The sequence below is a fragment of the Salmo trutta genome, chromosome 4, assembly GCF_901001165.1.
Source record: "Salmo trutta chromosome 4, fSalTru1.1, whole genome shotgun sequence".
Taxonomy (NCBI): Eukaryota; Metazoa; Chordata; class Actinopteri; order Salmoniformes; family Salmonidae; genus Salmo; species Salmo trutta.
The window spans coordinates 65282825-65306340 of NC_042960.1; the positions used below are offsets into that span (position 1 = coordinate 65282825).

At 42.8% G+C, this 23516-nt stretch overlaps 1 protein-coding gene across 1 annotated transcript in view; it reads right to left on the minus strand.

The window, feature by feature from the left end:
- Positions 1-3777: 3777 nt before the first annotated feature.
- Positions 3778-23516, minus strand: part of LOC115192881 (dual oxidase 2-like) — a 38188-nt gene continuing 18449 nt past the window's right edge. Inside the window, exons 13-33 of the mRNA XM_029751809.1 lie at positions 23214-23332; positions 22477-22617; positions 21093-21203; positions 20203-20405; positions 19600-19785; positions 18343-18568; positions 17971-18064; positions 17327-17502; positions 17109-17181; positions 15801-15881; positions 13140-13318; positions 11732-11962; positions 11354-11453; positions 10189-10238; positions 8686-8813; positions 8043-8196; positions 7461-7693; positions 7071-7229; positions 6280-6435; positions 5696-5824; positions 3778-4227 (exon numbers count right to left, since the gene is read on the minus strand). Of these exons, the coding sequence (XP_029607669.1) occupies positions 4105-4227; positions 5696-5824; positions 6280-6435; positions 7071-7229; positions 7461-7693; positions 8043-8196; positions 8686-8813; positions 10189-10238; positions 11354-11453; positions 11732-11962; positions 13140-13318; positions 15801-15881; positions 17109-17181; positions 17327-17502; positions 17971-18064; positions 18343-18568; positions 19600-19785; positions 20203-20405; positions 21093-21203; positions 22477-22617; positions 23214-23332 (3052 nt within the window). The 3' untranslated portion in view covers positions 3778-4104. The remainder of the gene's footprint in view (positions 4228-5695; positions 5825-6279; positions 6436-7070; positions 7230-7460; positions 7694-8042; positions 8197-8685; positions 8814-10188; positions 10239-11353; positions 11454-11731; positions 11963-13139; positions 13319-15800; positions 15882-17108; positions 17182-17326; positions 17503-17970; positions 18065-18342; positions 18569-19599; positions 19786-20202; positions 20406-21092; positions 21204-22476; positions 22618-23213; positions 23333-23516) is intronic.

Below are 23516 nucleotides of genomic sequence, written 5' to 3' on the forward strand. Positions count from 1 at the left end.
GGTCTCAACAGGCAGGCCCAGGCCTCAACAGGCAGGCCCAGGTCTCAACAGGCAGGCCCAGGTCTCAACAGGCAGGCCCAGGTCTCAACAGGCAGGCCTGATCATTTATAACAGAGTTACATATGAAGCTTATCTTAGCTCTATACTTGGTGCGCCCAGTTCGCCCCCTGAGTGTGTTGTCGACTAAATATGTTTTCTAGTCTGAGTTATAATATGAATGACCCAAGCCCAGCTCAGTTAATCCCTACCATTGTGTCTGAGTCATTATGCTTCAGCAAATGTACATTATCCTAGAGGAGTTGGCAAACACAATGTAAAGTAACCCATGTAAATAACCTAATTAATTTCCCTCTAACTGACCTGAATGCCTCTGTTGAGCCTACAGCTATGCTATGCAGTAATCATGTGCCTATGAATCAGAGTTATACTGTTAGCACTGAGGCGGAATGCCCTAGTAGGAAATCCACTGTGTGCAGTGTAAACATCAATTACTTGAGCATGTCTTCTGATAAGCTTCCCAGTAAAGCAATAAATACAATCAAACAATTAAATGCTTGATAATGTAAGTGATATCAACAGAGATAGATTTTCTGGGTGATTTAAATATTGACTGGCTTTCATCAAGCTGCCTACTCAAGAAAAGAACACAGAGGGTGTTCTTTAATGGAAGCCTCTCCAATATAATCCAGATAGAATCAGGAATTCCCCAGGGCAGTTTTCTAGGCCCCTTACTTTTTTCAATCTATACTAACGTCATGCCACTGACTTTGAGTAAAGCCAGTGTGTCAATGTATGTGGACTCAACACTATACACGTCAGCTACTACAGTGAGTGAAATCACTGCAACACTCAAAGAGTAGCAGTTAGTTTCAGAACAGGTGGCAAGGAATAAGTTAGTCCTACATATTTCAAAAACTCAAAGCATTGCATTTTAGACAAATCATTCACTAAACCTCAACTAAATATTGTAATGAATAATGTGGAAATTGAGGAAGTTGAGGAGACTAAACTGCTTAGAGTAACACTGGATTGTAAACGGTCATGGTCAAAACATATTGATACAACAGTATCTAAGATGGGGAGAAGTCTGTCCATAATAAAGCGCTGCTCTACCTTCTTAACAGCACTATCAACAAGGCAGGTCCTACAGGCCCTAGTTTTGTTGCACCTGGACTACTGTTCAGTCATGTGGTCGGGTCAGGTGCCACAAAGAGAGACCTCGGAAAATTACAATTAGCTCAGAATAGGGCAGCACGGCTGGCCCTCAAATGTACACGGAGAGCTAACATTAATAATATGCTTGTCAATCTCTCATGGCTCAAAGTGGAGGAGAGATTGACTTAATCACTTGTTGTTGTTTTTGTAAGAAGCGTTGACATGCTGAATGCACCGAGCGATCTGTTTAAACTGCTAGCACACAGCTCAGACACCCTGGTATAAAGGATTAGGTGACCGGCGCAGGAATACATCATCTGGTTTTTTTAATACACCCAAAACAAACACGTATACAAAACACTGGGATGTACCCAAACAAAAGAGCGAGGGTACACCTCGTAGAACGACACGGGACGATACCCGTAATACACAAAGCACGCAGCACAGGCTGAGACAACGCATAGGTACTCAACACGACCAACGGACGGACATGGGAACAATAATCGACAGCCCAATGGGTAAACAAAGGGCACATTTATACAAATACAATCAGTGAGGAATTGGAACCAGGTTTGCGTAATGACACAGTTCAGTGCAGCCTAGAAGACCGGTGATGTCGACCTCCGGAACTGGTGAACAGAATGAGCAGCAGTACCGGAGGGGATCCATGACACACACTTGCATACCCCGCAAGACATGCCACCAGAGGTCTCTTCACAGTCCCCAAGTTCAGAACAGACTATGGGAGGCGCACGGTACTACATAGAGCCATGACTACATGGAACTCTCTTCTACATCATTTAACTGAGGCACACAGTAGAATCAGATTTTAAAAAACAGATTAAAAATACACCTTATGGAACAGCAGGGACTGTGAATAGACACACACACGCTGGCACACACACTCTACACACAAGCACATTTAATATTGTTGTTCGGTGGTATTATACATTTTGTATTGTAGATATGTAGTGGTGTAATAATGTTATATGATGTACTGTTTTATATTTTGTTTTAATGTGTGATGTAAGTGTCTTAATGTGTTTGGACTCCAGGAAGAGTAGTTGCTGCCTTGGCAACAGCTAATGGGGTTCCCTAACAAATACAAATACAAAAGTTGGCTGGATGTCCTTTGGGTGGTGGACCATTCTTGATACACACAGGAAAACCAGCAGCATTTCAGTTCTTGACACACTCAAATCGGTGTGACTGGCACCTACTACCATACCCTGTTCAAAGGCACCTAAATCTTTTGTCTTGCCCATTCACCCTTTGAATGGCACACGTACACAATCCATGTCTCAGTAGTCTCAATGATTAAAAATCCTTCTTTAACCTGTCTCCTCCCCTTCATCTACACTGATTGAAGTGGATTTAACAGGTGACATCAATAAGGGATCATAACTTTCACCTGGATTCACCTGGTCAGTCATTGAAAGAGCGGGTGTTCTTAATGTTTTGAACACTCAGTTTATGTAATTCATGTCAAAGTCTAAGTCATCCTGGTTTGGTGGAATTTTTATTTAAGTAGGCAAGTCAGTTAAGAACAAATTCTTATTTTCAATGACAGCCTAGAAACAATGGGTTAACTTCCTTGTTCAGGGGCAGAAAGACAGATTTTTACCTTGTCAGCTCAGGGGATTCGATTTTGCAACCTTCCGGTTACTAGTCCAACGCTCTAACCACTAGACTACCTCCGGCCTTTGTTTGAAGCGCTGTCACAATAAATATATTTTTAAATTCACTTCTCAGCAGCATACATATTTGATGCAAAAAAAAGTGTATTAATGGCTTATTTTGTCGATTTGACAGACACAGCTTGGCTAGATTGTGGTCACGGTACGCCTGCATATGGAGCTCAGCCAGAACTGTTATTTTTGTAACTGAATGAAAACTTTTTAATGATGTCATTTAACCGATTGATGTTGGGAAAAAAGATGTCGAAATGTATAATGGTCTTAAATGCCTTTAAACAGCTTGGGGAGGAAAAATATTTCCTAAAATGAAGGCTACTGATTATTTCTCAGTATCTACTCGCAAGCATCTCATTGACAGTCTGAAGCGCTGCTAGTCATACCGTTTTCTGCCATGGTGCAACCTTTGGTAGGCTGATGGAACTCCGAGTCAAGAGGTTGTGATACGGCAAAGCCAAGACATGCCTGGGCCGTGCTCATCATGGTTCTGACAGGCGAAGTGAAAATGATACCATGATTTTGCTCGTTGTGCACGCTGCTCAATTGATATATCAATCATGGTATCATTTTCACTTTGCCTGTGTATGTAACAACACCATCGGACACGAAACAATGATACAAATGTAACAGCACAACAAAATAGATTAAAAAAAACATTTATTTTGCAGGTGCCTTGTCATTTTATACACCGGTGGTGCAACAAGTGCTTTCTAACAGTGACAGCAGGAGCAACCAACATTATCAAGTGGTCAAAACCATTCATCTTCAGGCGATGTGGGGAGGGTGGTTCAAAAAATACAATCTGTTAATTATTACATCATATATAAAATGGACATATCTATTTAATACAGACTAGCTCATAACATTGCTAATCATTTAAAATGACAAATCTACCCAATGGATTATGATAATATATAGTGTTTTTTTAAAAAAATATAAGAGGTTGTTCAAAAACATACATTTGTACCTCCATTTTGAAAGTGGGGATGCAGCTGCTCCCTTTGCTCCAGTGCTCGGTAATCTGTAGGGATTTTACTCAGCATACAACAATTCTACTATTCTTTTTCTTTTTATTAACAAAAAAATCCAGATGATTTGCAGTATTACGTAAAAGCAGTAGACAGTATTTGATTTTTTACTTTAAAGAATTTATAAGTCGTAAAATCTAGTGTGAAGGACTCATAAACTGTTCTTTTTTCAATGTTATTCGGCACAGTAGTAAGTGGTGTATTATGGGTATTCCCCAGTCCCGCTGTTAGAAGTTCTCATAGTGATGTATGAAATGTGTTTGGTCTCTCTTGTTCATCTGTTGGCAGGCCTTCTCTACGTTCTTAGTGAGACCAGGAGGACCACAGCTGAACACACCAATCTTACCCACCTAGGGGGAGAGAGAGAGACACACACAGTGATTTTGTAAGATCAGTTCCAGTGTTTGAGTATCTGTTTATCATGGTAGATTGCTATGGAAACGTGGAGGGGACACAGTACAAGGAAGTGATGCTGAATTCTGTGGAAGGGATCAGAACGTCATGCAGCATTCAGAAAGTATTCAGAACCCTTGACTTTTTCCTCATTTTGTTACGTTATAGCCTTATTCCAAAATGGATTCAATTAATTATTTTTCCTCATCAATCTACACACAATACCCCATAACGACAAAGCTAAAACAGGTTTTTAGATTTTTTTTACAAATGTATTAAAAATAAAAACAGAATTAACAGAAATCTACATAAGTATTCAGACCCTTTGCTATGACCTCAGGTGCATCCTGTTTCCATTGATCATCCTTGAGATGTTTCTACAACTTGATTGGAGTCCACCTGTGGTCAATTCAATTGATTGGACATAATTTGGAAAGGTCCCACAGTTGACAGTGCATGTCAGAGCTAAAACCAAACCATGAGGTCGAAGAAATTGTCCATAGAGCAGTATTTACACAGTATCTACACAGTATTTACTCAGTATTTACTCAGTATTTACACTGTCCCGTATCAGAATAAAAGTAAATATACCTCCTGCCTTTATGTCCTTAACCTAATCTGAATCCCTATGCCTAACCTTTGGCTTTGCCCGGATTGGACAACAGGACAACAACCCTAAGCATACAGCCAAGACAACGCAGGAGTGGCTTCAGGACAAGTCTATGAATGTTCTTGAGTGGCCCAGCCAGAGCCCTGACTTGAACCCGATCGAACATCTCTGGACAGACCTGAAAATAGCTGTGCAGCGATGCTCCCCATCCAACCAGACAGAGCTTGGGAGGAGGCTGTAATCGCTGCCAAAAGTGCTTCAACAAAGTACTGAGTAAAGGGTCTGAATACTTATGTAAATGTGTTATTTTTAATACATTTGCAAAAATGTCTAAAATCCTTTTTTTGCTTTGTCATTATGGGGTATTGTGTGTAGATTGATGAGGGGGGAAAAAAACTATTTAATCCATTTTAGAATAAGGCTGTAACGTAAACAAAATGTGGAAAAAAGTGAAGAGGTCTGAATAGTTTCTGAATGCGCTGTATGTAGCATAGTCTTCTTCCAGAGATGTTTGGGCTGTATTAGCTAACTTCTATGGACAAGTAATACTGATAGATACTATGATAACATATGATAGCAATATAATGACCACTATAAAGCACAAACAGGTCAGGCATCAGGTTTTACGCAACATGGCGCTGATGGATGTGTCTATGTAACTGACCTCAGGGTGCACCTCCTGTAATGAGCTGAAGGAGACAAAGGACACACACACACACACACACACACGCCACACACACACACACACACACACACACACACACACACACACACACACACACACACACAAACAATGTTGTGTAGCAGTAACTAACCTCAGGGTGCACCTCCTGCAGAGAGCTGAAGAAGGAGAGAAATGGTGGACGACCGAAGTGTGTCACAGAGCGCAGGCCGGTGAACAGGCTCCGATTCCACTCCTTCTGGAAGTGACGCTCACACACGTACTGACCAGACACATCAGGACATCCCACTTTAGTACCACATACTACATTTACTGTTAAATGTACAGTCCTAAAGTCCTCAAGTCCTAATGTTTTAAAGTCCTAAAGTCACAAAGTCCTAAAGTCTAAAAGTTTGAGTCTTAACGTCCTAACGTCTTAACGTCCTAACGTCTTAACGTCTTAACGTCCTAACGTCTTAAAGTCTTAACGTCTTAACCTCTTAAGGTCTTAAGTCCTAAAGTCCAAAAATGCAAACTCTGCCCTCCCGGTGCACCATAGTAGCTACAACTAAACCACACAACATATCTAAACTGTTGTACTCTTATCCTGTGACATTTCAAGCACTTTTAGGGCCAATTTTCCAGACCCAGATTAAGCCCTGGGTTGAGAATGTTTTGTTTTCAGTCCAGGACTAGGCTTAATCTACGTCCAGGAAACCGTTTGTTGGTTGTTCTCACCAGCATGGTGGTTCGCAGGTCAAACTTCTCTGCCAACTGTGTGATGTAGATGTGGACAGAGACCAGGTCCAGACTGTCCTGCTCCTCCACCTCCCGGATTATGTCAGACACCCACTCAAACTGACGTTGCGTCCGCGTCACCCAGATAAAGTATACCTACAGACAGACAGGATATTCCCCCCGGGCAAAGCCAAAGGTTAGGCATAGGGATTCAGATTAGGTTAAGGACATAAAGGCAGGAGGTATATTTACTTTTATTCTGATACGGGACAGTGTAAATACTGAGTAAATACTGTGTAAATACTGTGTAGATACTGTGTAAATACTGTACATGTAACCATATCTACATGTACATACTACCTCAATCAGCCTGACTAACCGGCGTCTGCATGTAGCCTCGTTACTTTTATAGCCTCGTTACTTTTACAGCCTCGCTACTGTATATAGCCTCGCTACTGTATATAGCCTCGCTACTGTATATAGCCTGTCTTTTTACTGTTGTTTTATTTCTTTACTTACCTATTGTTCACCTAATACCTTTTTTGCACTATTGGTTAGAGCCTGTAAGTAAGCATTTCACTGTAAGGTCTACACCTGTTGTATTCGGCGCACGTGACAAATAAACTTTGATTTGATTTGGATCACTAGAAGAAGCAGAAGAAGAAGCAGAAGAAGAAGCAGAAAAAAACAGAAGAAGAAGCAGAAGGAGAAGCAGAAAAAAACAGAAGAAGAAGCAAAAGAACAAGCTGAAGAAGGAGAAGGTTCCTGACATTCTCATGTGGACAGCTTACTTTTTTACACTGTATCTTGAACTTGACTGAGGACTTGAACACCAGGTCCTTGAGGATGGAAGCGAAGGGGGTGACTCCAATCCCTCCTCCCACTAGGACTGCCACCTCGAAGTCCGTCCAATCCTGGTGGCCCTCCCCAAACGGCCCGTCCAGGTACAGCTGTAGAATGGGAGTACAAATATGTGATAGAGAAAGCATTGCAAAACAGCAAGAATGAATCAACCTTCCAACCAACCAACCACATGCATGCAGGCACACAGACACGCTTGCAGCAGACACGGATGGATGCACAGATGTACACACACAGACCCCCCCAACCTACACACAGACCCCCCACCCTACACAATACACATCCTCCCTCCATGCCTCCCTTCTTCCCTCCCTCCATGCCTTTGGATATGTTCGCAGTTGTTCCAGGTTGTTGGGGGCGTATGCCTCTCGGAGGTGGCTAGTCCAGGGGCCTACGGCGCGGATGTGAAGGCTGAGGGTCTCCTCATGTGGAGCTGACGTCAAGGTGAATGGGTGGTACTCATCTGTGCCAAGCGCCAGACACGCCACCCTCACCCACTGGCCTGAGCGGTACACAAAGCCCTGGGGACGCTTGAACTCCAGGTGTGTCACTTCTATGTTGGGGTGGGGAGGGGTTGAGAGAGAGAGAGAAGAGACAGAATGAGATAGAGAGAGAGAGAGAGGAGAGCGACCAGTAGCACAAGGCAATAGTCAGAGTGGAGGGGAATATAAGGATAGAACTAGAATTAACCCACAAAGAGCATTAACTGGAATGGGAACTCATGCATTCATCCGCTCATCTATCCATCCATCCATCCAATCCACCATTCATCCATCCCTCCTTCCTCACTCCTTCCCTCCCTCCATGCCTCCCTTCCCCCTTACTCTATCCCTCCCTCCCTCCCTGCCTCCCTCCCACCCACCCTTCCTCCCTCCCCTCCCACCCTCTATCCCAGTCCCTACCTGAGGGCAGCAGTGTAGCATTGACCACAGGGATCTCCACCTTCTTCCTGTTGAGGCTGATGAGTTTGTCCAGGAGGAAGAGCAGTCCCGGGGGGATCAGGTAGATGTAGAAACGAGGCTCCTGGAGCAGAGCAAAGCTGCCGTGGATGACTGTCTGGCGGGACGAGACATGGCCAAAAGGAAATATACTTCATGTTCTCCATACGGGGACCAGCATTTACATTCAATCCAACCAAAATGCACCCTACCGGCTGTATGTATGTAGTTTTAAAGTTATATAGCTTAAAAACTTGATTGCTGACATAGAAAACATTTTGGGGACTATATCAACAATGGACTAATGAAACAAAGAGCAAAAATATTGTTTTTTGGTGGAATTTAGTAGGTAATGAATGAGGGGAGCAGGCTCCTTCCTTCACCTACTGACTAATTGACACTCTCCTAGACCACTTTTCGATTGCCAGGTCACGGGAGGAGTCGAGGAGAGGACGGTCTTTTCGTCCAAATGAGAATCTCCCTGTGTTCACCGTGGTTCAACGTTATGGCAAGCCCCTTCGGTTAACCAGCAACTACTATAGTAATACTCATCTGTATATGTTGTACAAGGTATACGTATATGAATATAATGTATCTCTGTGCTCACCAGAATGTAGACGACCACATAGAGGTAGTGTGTGAGCCAGAAACCCCGGAAGCTGATTCGTCGGAAGTAGTGAGTGGCAAAGACGTACATAAACGCAAAGATGAAGAGAAGCAGGATGCCCGTTAATCCTGCAGTAACATTAGAGAGAGAGACACGTTAGAGTAACATTAGAAAGAGACGTTAGAGTAACGTTAGATAGAGAGACATGTTAGAGTAACGTTAGATAGAGAGAGAGGCATGTTAGAGTAACGTTAGATAGAGAGAGAGACATGTTAGAGTAACGTTAGAGAGACATGTTAGAGTAACGTTAGAAAGAGAGACATGTTAGAGTACCGTTAGAGAGACATGTTAGAGTAACGTTAGAGAGAGAGACATGTTAGAGTAACGTTAGTGAGAGAGACATGTTAGAGTAACGTTAGAGAGACATGTTAGAGTAACGTTAGAGAGACATGTTAGAGTAACATTAGATAGAGAGACATGTTAGAGTAACGTTAGAGAGACATGTTAGAGTAACGTTAGAGAGAGAGACACGTTAGAGTAACGTTAGAGAGAGAGACATGTTAGAGTAAAGTTAGAGAGACATTAGAGTAACGTTAGAGAGACATGTTAGAGTAACGTTAGAGAGAGAGACATGTTAGAGTAACATTAGAGAGAGAGACATGTTAGAGTAACGTTAGAGAGACATGTTAGAGTAACGTTAGATAGAGAGGCATGTTAGAGTAACGTTAGAGAGACATGTTAGAGTAAGGTTAGAGAGACATGTTAGAGTAACGTTAGAGAGACATGTTCGAGTAACGTTAGAAAGACATGTTAGAGTAACGTTAGAGAGACATGTTAGAGTAACATTAGAGAGACATGTTAGAGTAACGTTAGAGAGACATGTTAGAGTAAGGTTAGAGAGACATGTTAGAGTAACGTTAGAGAGACATGTTCGAGTAACGTTAGAAAGACATGTTAGAGTAACGTTAGAGAGACATGTTAGAGTAACATTAGAGAGACATGTTAGAGTAACGTTAGAGAGACATGTTAGAGTAACGTTAGAGAGACACGTTAGAGTAACATTAGAGAGACACGTTAGAGTAACGTTAGAAAGAGAGAGACACGTTAGAGTAACGTTAGAAAGAGAGAGACACGTTAGAGTAACGTTAGAAAGAGAGAGAGACACGTTAGAGTAACGTTAGAGAGACGTTAGAGTAACATTAGAGAGAGACGTTCGATGTAACGTTAGAGAGAGACTCGTTAGAGTAACGTTAGAGAGAGACACGTTAGAGTAACGTTAGAGAGAGAGAGAGAGACATGTTAGAGTATTGAGCTACTGTAATATTCAGCAATAACATAAAGTCGCTCTTTACCGTCAATATTTTGGGACTAAAGCAAACCCAGCGGGCAAAACTGGTTGCATTGGCGTCGTTATAACTATAAACGGGTTGAAATGACATAATTATGACATCAACTAGTTTTGCCCAGTTTTGACCGGTGGGAAAGGTTTGTATTCTGTCCTACCTGGAACAGTCTGAAAGAACCACCACGACCATTTCATCGGCATCTCAGACCTGCAAATAGTCAATACATAGCAAATGGTCAATACATAGTAAATAGTCAACACAGAGTAAATAGTCAACACAGAGTAAATAGTCAACACAGAGTAAATAGTCAGATAGTAAACAGTCAACACAGTAAATAGTCAACACAGAGTAAATAGTCAGATAGTAAACAGTCAACACAGTAAATAGTCAGATTGTAAACAGTCAACACAGTAAATAGTCAACAGAGTAAATAGTCAGATAGTAAACAGTCAACACAGTAAATAGTCAACACAGAGTAAATAGTCAACACAGAGTAAATAGTCAGATAGTAAATAGTCAACACAGAGTAAATAGTCAGATTGTTAACAGTCAACACAGTAAATAGTCAACAGAGTAAATAGTCAACAGAGTAAATAGTCAACACAGAGTAAATAGTCAACACAGAGTAAATAGTCAACACAAAGTAAATAGTCAACACAGAGTAAATAGTCAACACAGAGTAAATAGTCAGATAGTAAACAGTCAACACAGTAAACAGTCAACCCAGTAAACAGTCAACCCAGTAAACAGTCAACCCAGTAAACAGTCAACCCAGTAAACAGTCAACCCAGTGAACAGTCAACCCAGTGAACAGTCAACACAGTAAATAGTCAACACAGAAGATAGTCAGATAGTAAATAGTCAACACAGTAAAACCCATTGAATAGTCAACACAGTAAATAGGCAACACATAGTAGTCAACACAGTAAATAGTCAACACATAGTAGTCAACACAGTAACTAGTCAACACAGTAACTAGTCAACACAGTAAACAGTCAACACAGTAACTAGTCAACATAATAAATAGTCAACACAGTAACTAGTCAACACAGTAACTAGTCAACATAATAAATAGTCAACACATAGTAAATACTCAACACATAGCAATTCAGATACAAGAGTATGCATGTAAAGAGGTACACGTGTGAAAATGGAGAAGAATCCCCAAAATATTCCCAAAGAATCCAGAAGAATGAAGAAGAATCCAGAAGAATGAAGAAGAATCCAGAAGAATGAAGAAGAATCCAGAATAATGAAGAAGAATCCAGAATAATGAAGAAGAATCCAGAAGAATGAAGAAGAATCCAGAATAATGCCATTACCCATTGTTGACTAGGACCTTGGGGAACAGACAGGCCAGGATGCTGAGGTCACTGACCGAGAACACGTAGACATTAACCACATGACCCAGAGAGTGGACAACTAAAGAGGAGAGGAGGAGAAGAAGGGGTTAATTCAGGAGTAAAACTTAACATGAACTGGAAACACGTTGTAATTGTGTTACTACAATGAGATGTGAAGAACTAGTATTTATAAATGTAGGAGTTCCCCAAGTGAAATCATTTAGACAAAAAATATATATAAATTTTTAGGATTTTACATTGGTGACTTTTTTCCAATTCCGCCCAGTCAACCCCTCCTTTTGTGTCGATTCTCTGAGAAGTGAGTCAACCTCTGACCTCTGATCTCTAACCTCTGACCTGTGAGTAAGAGGGCGGACATGGCCATGAAGCGGTGGAAGTCTATAGCGGCGTCGAAGGGGATGTATTGGTTGAGGAAGGTCTCTCGTCCCAGGGTGATGAGGTTACGGCACACTGTCAGCAGCATGTAGGGGTACAGGAAGGAGATGGCCGCCGCCGAACCACGCGATGCCAAGATACCCACAACCGACGTCTCTGGCATGCCCGTGGAGTATGCCTGTAAACCATAGTCTAAACACACAGCTAGGGGTTTGTTTCTGTTAGTCCACAGGCTTTACCTGAATCCCAAATAAGACCCTCAGCCCCTCCGTATTTCCTAGGGCACTCCCGTAGATCTGAAGGGATTGGATAAGTGTCATCAAAATGGCAAAAAAAGTCAGCCAAACAGAAGGGTAAGTTTAAGTCATCACCATATTGCGTAAACATATCCCATTCTGTTAGATCTACAGGAAGGATTCGGGCCAGGGCTTGATTTGGGATTCAGGGTATATACAAGGCTGACAGAAGACCTTTATATTCAGATACAGTATAGCTATTGTAATGTGATGGAAAATGTACCTAAGCATTCATAAGATGCTTTTGTAGGGCAATGGAGTTAAAATTGCACGAGTAATCAACAAAATTATGAATATCTCATTAAGTTAAGCATTTGTGTCAACAAAACAGTCGTCTCTCGTGACCGTCTTAGCTGATTTGGTTCTGGGCATTGAGATAAAAAACAAAAAACAGGTAACTCCCAGCCTTCTTCTTCTTCTTGGCACAGCCTGGTCTCAGATCTGTTTGTACGGTCTTGCCAACAATCATAGTTGTTGGCGAGACAGCACAAACACATCTGGGACCAGCCAGGCTAGCTCAAATTCAAATCAATCAAATGTATATTATAGCAGTTGCAACGAAGTGCCAGCTAACTCCCAAAACAAAAGAACAGACAGAAGAGAAAATAATAGAAAAGAAGACAGAAGAAGAGAAAACAAGAGAAGACAAGACCAGAGAAGACCAGACAAGACGAGAGAAGACAAGACCAGAGAAGACCAGACAAGACGAGAGAAGACAAGACCAGAGAAGACCAGACAAGACGAGAGAAGACAAGACCAGAGAAGACCAGACAAGACGAGACAAGACAAGACCAGAGAAGACCAGACAAGACGAGAGAAGACAAGACCAGAGAAGACCAGACAAGACGAGAGAAGACAAGACCAGAGAAGACCAGAGAAGACAAGACGAGAGAAAACAAGAGAAGACAAGAGAAGATGAGAAAAGACAAGACCAGAGAAGACCAGACAAGACGAGAGAAGACAAGACCAGAGAAGACCAGAGAAGACAAGATGAGAGAAAACAAGAGAAGACAAGACGAGAGAAAACAAGAGAAGACAAGAGAAGACAAGAGAAGATGAGAAGAACAACTTACAGTAGCATCTCTCCAGAGCCACTCCGGCTGTGATGCCATAGACGATAGTGAAGCAAACAATGTGGCGACGGTAGTTCTCTACGAAGCGTTTGAATTGCTGGATCTTCTGCTGGATGGGGCTCCTATTGTAACGCTCCTTCTTCGGCTTCACGTAGACCTTAGGACTCTGGAGGCCCGGTCTGCATGGGAGGAGGAAGGAGGAAGTCATTTGCAGTGGTTTAGATTGAGAAAAGCTACATTGTCCCAACGTAATTTATTAAACTGAAACTACCAAAGAAGGTTCAGGCCGCAGCATAACTGACTTCAAAGGCATTTATCGCTGAACACGTTTAAGAGAAAGGTCCAATAAAGCACTATTGCGACCTTTTTTTAACCTTTATGTTACAGCGATGCAGCAATCAATGAATACAATGGATGAGTCAGAGTTAGCAAGGACAATAGAAATAAGTCATAAGGACACTGGGTAAAAAATCAGAACATCCGGATGAGGTTCAGGCTGTATTCCCCTTAAGGGGAACAATTAAATGTTAAGAGGTATTACTGGGCGTTAGTGATATAACGAAGCCACAGGATAGGTAGAGTGTAAGTACTGTGCTCCATGGTAAAACCATCGTACCATCATCAATATATTTAAGGAACTCAGACTCAAGTCTAGTGTTATCTGATAATGGCGTTAAGTAGAGGCTGGTTGCATCACTGGGAGGACAACTCTAGATACCACACATGAGGTCAACCACAAAACAAGCAAACTCTCTTACGCAACCCGAGGTAACCATGGTAAACCCATAATTACTGGTATCACTCTGCTTCACTTCCTTGAAACAGAATACTGTACATACAGGTAAGCACAACAACCATTACCACTACTGTTATCGACCTACTGTATAAGGACTTATTGAACTTTATGTAAATAGATTTTAAAAAATTATTAGAAAGCCATGCGAGAAAGTCATGAGAAAATCTGTCAATAAAGAAAAGAGAAAAATAAAAACACGTGAGGAGAAGTCTGGTAGTGACATGAGCAGCATGAGGTTGGATGTGATCTCTGGTAGTGACATGAGCAGCATGAGGTTGGATGTGATCTCTGGTAGTGACATGAGCAGCATGAGGTTGGATGTGATCTCTGGTAGTGACATGAGCAGCATGAGGTTGGATGTGATCTCTGGTAGTGACATGAGCAGCATGAGGTTGGATGTGATCTCTGGTAGTAACATCAACAGCATGAGGTTAGATGTGATCTCTGATAGTAACATCAACAGCATGAGGTTGGATGTGATCTCTGGTAGTGACATGAGCAGCATGAGGTTGGATGTGATCTCTGATAGTGACATGAGCAGCATGAGGTTGGATGTCATCTCTGATAGTAACATCAACAGCATGAGGTTGGATGTGATCTCTGGTAGTGACATCAACAGCATGAGGTTGGATGTGATCTCTGATAGTGACATGAGCTGCATGAGGTTGGATGTGATCTCTGGTAGTGACATGAGCAGCATGAGGTTGGATGTGATCTCTGATAGTGACATGAGCAGCATGAGGTTGGATGTCATCTCTGGTAGTAACATCAACAGCATGAGGTTAGATGTGATCTCTGATAGTAACATCAACAGCATGAGGTTGGATGTGATCTCTGGTAGTGACATGAGCAGCATGAGGTTGGATGTGATCTCTGGTAGTGACATCAACAGCATGAGGTTGGATGTGATCTCTGATAGTAACATCAACAGCATGAGGTTGGATGTGATCTCTGATAGTGACATCAACAGCATGAGGTTGGATGTGATCTCTGATAGTAACATCAACAGCATGAGGTTGGATGTGATCTCTGGTAGTGACATCAACAGCATGAGGTTGGATGTGATCTCTGATAGTAACATCAACAGCATGAGGTTGGATGTGATCTTTGGTAGTGACATGAGCAGCATGAGGTTGGATGTGATCTTTGGTAGTGACATGAGCAGCATGAGGTTGGATGTGATCTCTGGTAGTGACATCAGCAGCATGAGGTTGGATGTGATCTCTGGTAGTGACATGAGCAGCATGAGGTTGGATGTGATCTCTGATAGTGACATGAGCAGCATGAGGTTGGATGTCATCTCTGATAGTAACATCAACAGCATGAGGTTGGATGTGATCTCTGGTAGTGACATCAACAGCATGAGGTTGGATGTGATCTCTGGTAGTGACATGAGCAGCATGAGGTTGGATGTGATCTCTGGTAGTGACATGAGCAGCATGAGGTTGGATGTGATCTCTGATAGTGACATGAGCAGCATGAGGTTGGATGTCATCTCTGGTAGTAACATCAACAGCATGAGGTTAGATGTGATCTCTGATAGTAACATCAACAGCATGAGGTTGGATGTGATCTCTGGTAGTGACATGAGCAGCATGAGGTTGGATGTGATCTCTGGTAGTGACATCAACAGCATGAGGTTGGATGTGATCTCTGATAGTAACATCAACAGCATGAGGTTAGATGTGATCTCTGATAGTAACATCAACAGCATGAGGTTGGATGTGATCTCTGATAGTAACATCAACAGCATGAGGTTGGATGTGATCTCTGGTAGTGACATGAGCAGCATGAGGTTGGATGTGATCTCTGGTAGTGACATCAGCAGCATCAGGTTGGAAATTCCCCAACCCAAGAGAACTTACCTTTTCCCTTGTCGTCTGCGAAGTTCCTGCCCGTCTTTCCCCGGGTTACTGGAGAACTGTGTGTCCCGATCTGAGGGCGAGCTAAGGAAGTGAAGACATTACAGTTTTTAAATAAAGAGCATGAGGCCTGCAGGCCGCCGTTTGAAAACTGATGCTGATAACTGATACTCCAAGGGTGGAGTAATTAAAATAACTTGTAGAAATAATCGTAATAGTCGTTGTAATAGTAATATAACAGGTTACTTGGAAAAAAAGTTGTTATCGTCATGAAGTATATCATCATCATGTCCACAATCACACCCTGATAAGAGGGGATCTAGGTGTTTGAGAGTGTGTGCTGGAAAGTGGGCTGGAAAGTGAGCTGCGTTCAGGGGATCTATGTGTTTGAGAGTGGGAGCTGGAAAGTGGGCTGGAAAGTGAGAGCATGACTATCAAGATCTTGGTGAATGGAGATTGTGAAATACAGTAAATGACCTTGCAATGAAGAGTGCATTTTTTCAATCAATCAAATCAATGTTTTGTTTGTCAGTAGTTCTCTCATAAGGGTGTATCCTCGTTACTAAGTTATTCTCTTCCTCTATTCTAATGTTGTTATCTTACCTGTTCCTCTCCGGGGTGATGAAAGAAAGCGGGCTGGTGTTATTTGTAACGTCTGCTTCCAACTCACACCCTCAAAACACATAGATCCCCTGAACGCAGCTCACTTTCCAGCCCACTTTCCAGCTCCCACTCTCAAACACCTAGATCCCCTCACTCTCCAGATCCCAATCACCTGAATTCTAATCACCTGTTCACACACCTGTATGTCATTATCACACACTATTTAGTTCAGTTCTTTGCACCCTATCACTGTGAGGTATTGTTTGTTTTGTGACACATGTCTGTCAGAGCGCTTGGTTTCCCGTGAGTTACTCCTCCCGTGTATGATAGTTTTTGCCTGCCTCACTAATGACGCCTTTTGCCTATTCCCTGCCTGTACTTTAGCCTATCGGATTTCCTGTTACCTACCTATTGCCTGATCTCCCGGACTACGTTACTAGCCTTTTCCCTGCCTGTACTGTTGCCATTTTGGATCCCCTGTGTATGACCTTCTGCCTGCCCCTGGACCCAGCTACCTGCCTCCTCCTGTGTATGACCTTCTGCCTGCCCCTGGACCCAGCTACCTGCCTCCTCCTGTGTATGACCTTCTGCCTGCCCCTGGACCCAGCTACCTGCCTCCTCCTGTGGTCCTTTACAATAAACATCTGCTGTGCCCTGTGCTTGAAACCAGCTCTCTCTCACCTCATGTTCATTACATTATTATCTTACCTGTTCCTCTCTGGGGTGATGAAAGACACATGCTGGTGTCGACTCAGTCTGTTTCCCCCCTCCTTCTCCATCCCTGCAGAGATACATAACATTAGAAGAAGAAAAAGAAGAAGAAGCTTTGCAGAAGCCTTTGAGAGTATTTTGTGTCCCTGGTCGGCCTTTGCAGAAGTCTTGAGAGTATTTTGTGTCTCTGGTTGGCCTTCTCCAGCCTTTGTCACCTTTGATGTTAAGCTGAGCGAAGGTCAGTTCCTTCTCGTGGTCCCGGAGCAGGAAGTGGAAGTCCTCCCAGGTAATCTGTTCCTTGTCGTTGAAACCTGCTGCCTTCAACATGTCCTTGATGGCCTCCTCAGCCTGGCTCTTAGACAGAAGACTGCTGGAGATCTCTATGAACGACCTGCAGAACAGACCACAAGATAGCCGGAGTTAAGACGGCCGGAGAATCCATTATACGGTGCTTATCTTTTTCATTCATTTTGGATTGCGCATACAGCTGGATCTACAAAACAGATGGCATGGAATGTGGACGTACTTTGACAGAAGGTGGCTATTGAGGTCTGAGTGTAATGTGTAATGTCCCTTCAAGAGACAATGTTTTTCATGAAATTGGATGATATTTGGATGAAAACAGATCAAAGTATGATGACCCAAAGTTTGAAAAATGACTGTTGCTTCTATACTTATCAAGTTTGACCATAAAGTTACTGGTTTCTTTTCAAACTTCCTGGTAGTTAGCCATGAGAGAGAAGTACTTTTTCTCAAATCTTGAGCATTTTTTTCCCCAAAAAAATATTATGGGTGATATTTTACATGGGAATCAGAATGACTGTTCGGGACCTTTAAGAGAATTGATAACAGCGCTAACCTGAGCAGCCTGGAAAAATCCTCTTTCGATAAGAAACCGTCTCCATCGATGTCGTGCATCGAGAACATCAGTTTAGACTTTTCCTCGGGAGAACCTGGACAAACAACACAGTGGAATATCAGTACAAAATCTGTGTTTCTTATTGGAGAATTCCTGTTTCAGTCAGTTGTCTTCTGTTTGTTGCCTAATAAACACGACCCCCGGACTCCAGGGTTGGGATCAATTCCACTTAAATTCCAGTCAATTCAGGAAGTACACTGAAATTCCAATTATCTTCAATGCTTTTCAATGAGTAAAATGTGGAATTGGAATCTGGTTTACTGTCTGAATTGAATTGACTTGAATTGAAATGGAAACCTACCCTGGACTCACCTTTCATGAAAATGACGATGACATCAAGGAACTCCTGGAAGGAGAGGTATCCGTTTCCGTCCTTGTCGGCCAGCGTGAACATGGCGTCAACAAAGAGCGAGTCCGGTTTGAGTCCCAGAGCGTCGGCAAATTCAGTTCGTGTCAGCTCAGTCTCCAGGGCTTCGCGGGTCTTCCTATAGGACGCACCACTCATGTCCCTGGCATCACAATTCTCTATCTCCAGGACCTATAGGGTGGGCATGGATGTATATATTTTTGAACCTTTATTTAACCGGGTTGTCCCATTGAGCCAATACATATGAGTGATAGATCGTTTCGTCAACATGAAAGACAAGAGGATGGCATTGGCGTTTCTCACCATGTCGTTTAGCACCATGAACTGCTAACTGAAAGTAATCAGATTATGATCCTAAATTTGGGTAATCCTAAAGTTACTGATGTCCATTTTGGACAGGTAACTAGTAACTGGAATGGATTACATTTAGAAAGTAACCTTCCCAACCCGGCACATGTCAGCATGGTGCCATTGCGATTGTTAATGGTGGTCACGTTGAATGGCTCAGTAGGTTAGAGGGGCGGCAGGTAGCCATAGTGGTTAGAGCGTCTGTGTCTGTTGTTAGCTAGTTACTGGCTAGCTATGTCTTCATCTGTATCTGTTGTTAGCTAGTTACTGGCTAGCTAGGTTTTCATCTGTATCTGTTGTTAGCTAGTTACTGGTTAGCTATGTCTTCATCTGTGTCTGTTGTTAGCTAGTTACTGGCTAGCTAGGTCTTCATCTGTATCTGTTGTTAGCTAGTTACTGGCTAGCTAGGTCTTCATCTGTATCTGGTGTTAGCTAGTTACTGAAAGGTTGCTAGATCAAATCCCCGAGCTGACAAGCTACAAATCTGTCGCTCTGCCCCTGAACAAGTCAGTTAACCTACTGTTTCTAGGCCGTCATTGTAAATACGAATTTGTTCTTAACTGACCTGCCTAGTTAAATAAAACAAAAAATGGTGTTAACAATACTAGGGTTGTGGGTTCAATTCCTGCATTGGCCACGTAAACTGTCACTGTCCATACTGTGTACCAGGGTTGTGGATCTAACCCTATGTGACATTGGATAAAAGCGTCTCCTAAATCACCATATTACAGTAAACGTCTCCTAAATCACCATATTACAGTAAATGTCTGCTAAATCACCATATTACAGTAAAGCGTCTCCTAAATCCCCATATTACAGTAAAGCGTCTCCTAAATCACCATATATTCCAGTACCTTGGCAAAGGCACTCCTGATGAAGTTCTCTACTATCTGAGCTCTTTGGTCTCTGGTCACTGCCTCTCTCAGTAGCTCCTTCTCTGTCATGTCCCTCACCGCCAGCTCCTGTCCACCGTCTGTCACCTCAGAGCGAAGGTACCGGACAAACTCTCCACGCTGGCCCTCGTCCTCAAAGTACAGCACCTGGGGACAGACCACAACAAACAGAGATCACAGTCACACACACACAGGGATTGGCATGGAAACATCTAACAGTGAAGACGAACAAAGGAGAGGCACATGAAACACAAGAGTAAACAAATGAGTAAACAAAAGTAAACAAACCTGTAAACAAAAGTAAGCAAATCAGTAAATAAGAGTAAACAAATCAGTATACACAAGAAAACAAATCAGTAAACACGAGTAAACAAATCAGTAAATAAGAGTAAACAAATCAGTAAACACAAGAAAACAAATGAGTATACACAAGAAAACAAGTCAGTAAACACGAGTAAACAAAGCAGTAAACACGAGTAAACAAATCAGTAAACACGAGTAAACAAAGCAGTAAACACGAGTAAACAAACACACGCACAATCATACACACCCCCATCTACTCACCAGGTCATACTCTTTGGGTACTTTCATTAGCAGAGCCCTGCGGTAATTGTTACTGGACAGCAGGACATCCAGGTGGGTCTGGGAACCAAGGCTGAGTGACCGTAGAGCGGGTCCAGACTGGTCAAACACCTGGAGTTTCCTCCTATCGTCGATCAACAGACTGACTGGAAATAGGGGCTTCTTAGGGCCCTGCCACTCACAGGCTAGAGGAGAGGAGAGGAGAGAGAGAGAGAGGAGAGGAGAGGAGAGGAGAGGAGAGGAGAGGAGAGAGAGAGAGAGGGAGAGGAGAGAGAGAGAGAGAGGGAGAGAAGGGGGTGAGAGATGAGAGAGAGAGGAGAGAGAGAGGAGAGGAGAGAGAGGAGAGGAGAGGAGAGGAGAGGAGAGGAGAGGAGAGGAGAGGAGAGGAGAGGAGAGGAGAGGAGAGAGGAGAGAGAGGAGAGGAGAGGAGAGGAGAGAGGAGAGAGAGAGAGAGAGAGAGAGAGAGAGGGAGAGGAGAGAGAGAGAGAGAGAAGGGGGGTAGAGAGAGAGAGAGAGACAGAAGGGGGTGAGAGATGGACATCAGACATATTACAATTTTCACACTATCATGCCTATCCAAACGGTATTCTGATGGCTCTGATATGTTCTGTTGACATTGTCCTTCCCAGCATAGTTCTAGCAGCAGTTATGGTGGATGTGTAACCAGGCCAGCTCAGTCCAGCTCAGCTCGGCTCGGCCCAGTAGTGTGAAAAGAGAAAAGCACACCAGTTCTAACATAACACACACCCGTTTTACACAGAGAGTGACGATTCTGTCATAACACAGACCATGTACATGCATGTACTACACACACACACACACACACACACACACACACACACACACACACACACACACACACACACACACACCTGTGATTCCAGCAGCAGGTTCCTCTTTTGTGTCGTCAGCCCCTCTCTTCTGAAACTTCTTAAACTTGGACTTTCTGAAGTGGGCCACCACAAGGGCCATGAGGAAGCTCACTGGCCAGGGGAACACATGGACAATAGTCATCAGAGAATCCCTGGTAACCCGTATAATAGGGTTTATGATATGCTATGTCTCTCTAAGTAGGCCACAGCAAGAGCCATGAAGAAGCTCACTATGAGGGTACCACAATCAACAGAACAATTATACTGTAGCAATCACAATGGTTATTTGATTATTTGATCTTAAAATGTACATTTAGGAGAATTGTACAAGGGAAAATATTTGTTTGGGGAATTTTCTCAATACTTTGAATATAATTAATTTCCATGTCAGCTCTATGCCTGGAAATGCCCTTGTCTGGAGCAAAGGATACCAATTTCAAACTTTCCAAAACAAGTGTTTACATGTTTTTTTTACTGGCAAAAATGGATATTAACTGAGAAAATAGCATGTGTAGTTTCTTGCAATAGTCCTCTGTGACTTTAAAGAATATTTCTCTAAAAACGTTGATTCCTAAAAGATGTGTCCGGAGATTTGGTTTACTCCGTCAGATTTGTCAGAAATCCTAAATGAATCAGGAATGAGCAGGGCCAGCTATACCATAAGGACCCCTTGTTCAGGTCCTCATTACATGGAGTGCAACAAGAGCAGTTCTTTACTTTTGAAAGATTTAAACAATTATTGGAATCACTCTGGTCACAACCATAAACTTTTAACTTCACCTGCCTGATAGATTAAGATAGAATATGAATACTGTTTTAAATATGTTACAATTTAATTACGTTTTAGAGTCAGAAAGCAATTGAGCGAAAACTACATTGCTACTGTGTATATCACTTGAATGAAGAAGAAAAATTGCCATTTTATTTTCGCCAACTATGTAAAACACCAACTCCGTCAGATTTATGTCTGAAGAAGGGTTATTTTTATTGGGGATTTTCAAATGAATCATTTTCTATATTTTACAAATGTTTGTATAATACTTGTATTTTTTTTGAGACAAAAAAAATAAGTCTGTTTTGAGTATCTGTTGTCAACTGCGCCACTGATGGCTAATCCCCTTGAGATCGATTTTTGTTGTCAATATTCTGAAAAAACATTGGAATCACTGTTCTGCACCATTAGCTAGACATAAGGGATAGTGTTTCCGTAATACATTTTGTTTAAATGCTAACAAAATTAGCCCTGATGTATTTTAAAGTGCTATAAAACAAAACAAAAAAAAGTTTGGAGATTTGTATTACTTATTTGAATAATCTAATGTTAGAATTATAAAATCAAGGCCTTTTGCTTGTGGATTCTGATTGGTTAACGTCAGATACTGACCAACAGGAAAGAGGAACAGGCAGATGACTGAGATGCCAAAGCCAGCTTTGCTTCCATCGTCAAAGTAGTTGAGCTTGGTGGCGTTGGTGCAGGGGTGGAGCTCAGAGGTCGTGACCTGAGAAGGCTGGGGGCAAGGGTCACCTGTAAAAGACAGACAGGCAAGACAGGCAGGCAGGCAGGCAGGCAGGCAGGCAGACAGACAGACAGACAGACAGACAGACAGACAGACAGACAGACAGACAGACAGACAGACAGACAGACAGACAGACGGGCAGGGATACAGGTAGGCAGACAGGCAGAGAGAAAGGGAGACACGAAGGCAGGCAGGGAGGCAGGCAGCCAGACAGCCAGCCAGACAGACAGACAGACAGACAGACAGACAGACGGACGGACGGACGGACGGACGGACGGACGGACGGACGGACGGACGGACGGACGGACGGACGGACGGACGGGCAGACGGGCAGACGGGCAGACAGACAGACGGGCAGGGATACAGGTAGGCAGACAGGCAGAGAGAAAGGGAGACACGAAGGCAGGCAGGGAGACAGGCAGGGAAACAGACATGGAGGCACGTAGACAGAGAAACTAGTTACTGTGCCAGCAGCACGTACAATCAACATTTATGACTTACAGTGAATACTGTCATAGATTACATATCTTTATTGTTTGAGTTGCAGATAACACTATAATTTATTGGCCAACCACAGAAACTTTAAGGAGGAAATGAGCTTTACCATCCCTCCAGAAGAAGACTTTCCTCTGTATGTCCTCAGCCTCTGCACTGGTAACTGCTGTAATGACGTCATGAAAGGTTGTGTCCCGAAGGACCTGCAGCTCCTCAGCTGTGAACAGACTTGAGGAACAAACAGGAGTGGTCAGATTGACTGGAAATATTATGATAGTATCACCCAAACGGTGAATCAAAGCTGATCATAAATGACAATAGTCTTGTGTTTCCTCAGTTCAAAGCTGATCAAAACCTGACAGAAGTCTTGTGTTTCCTCAGTTCAAAGTCTAGTTCTCCACTAGACTATTGT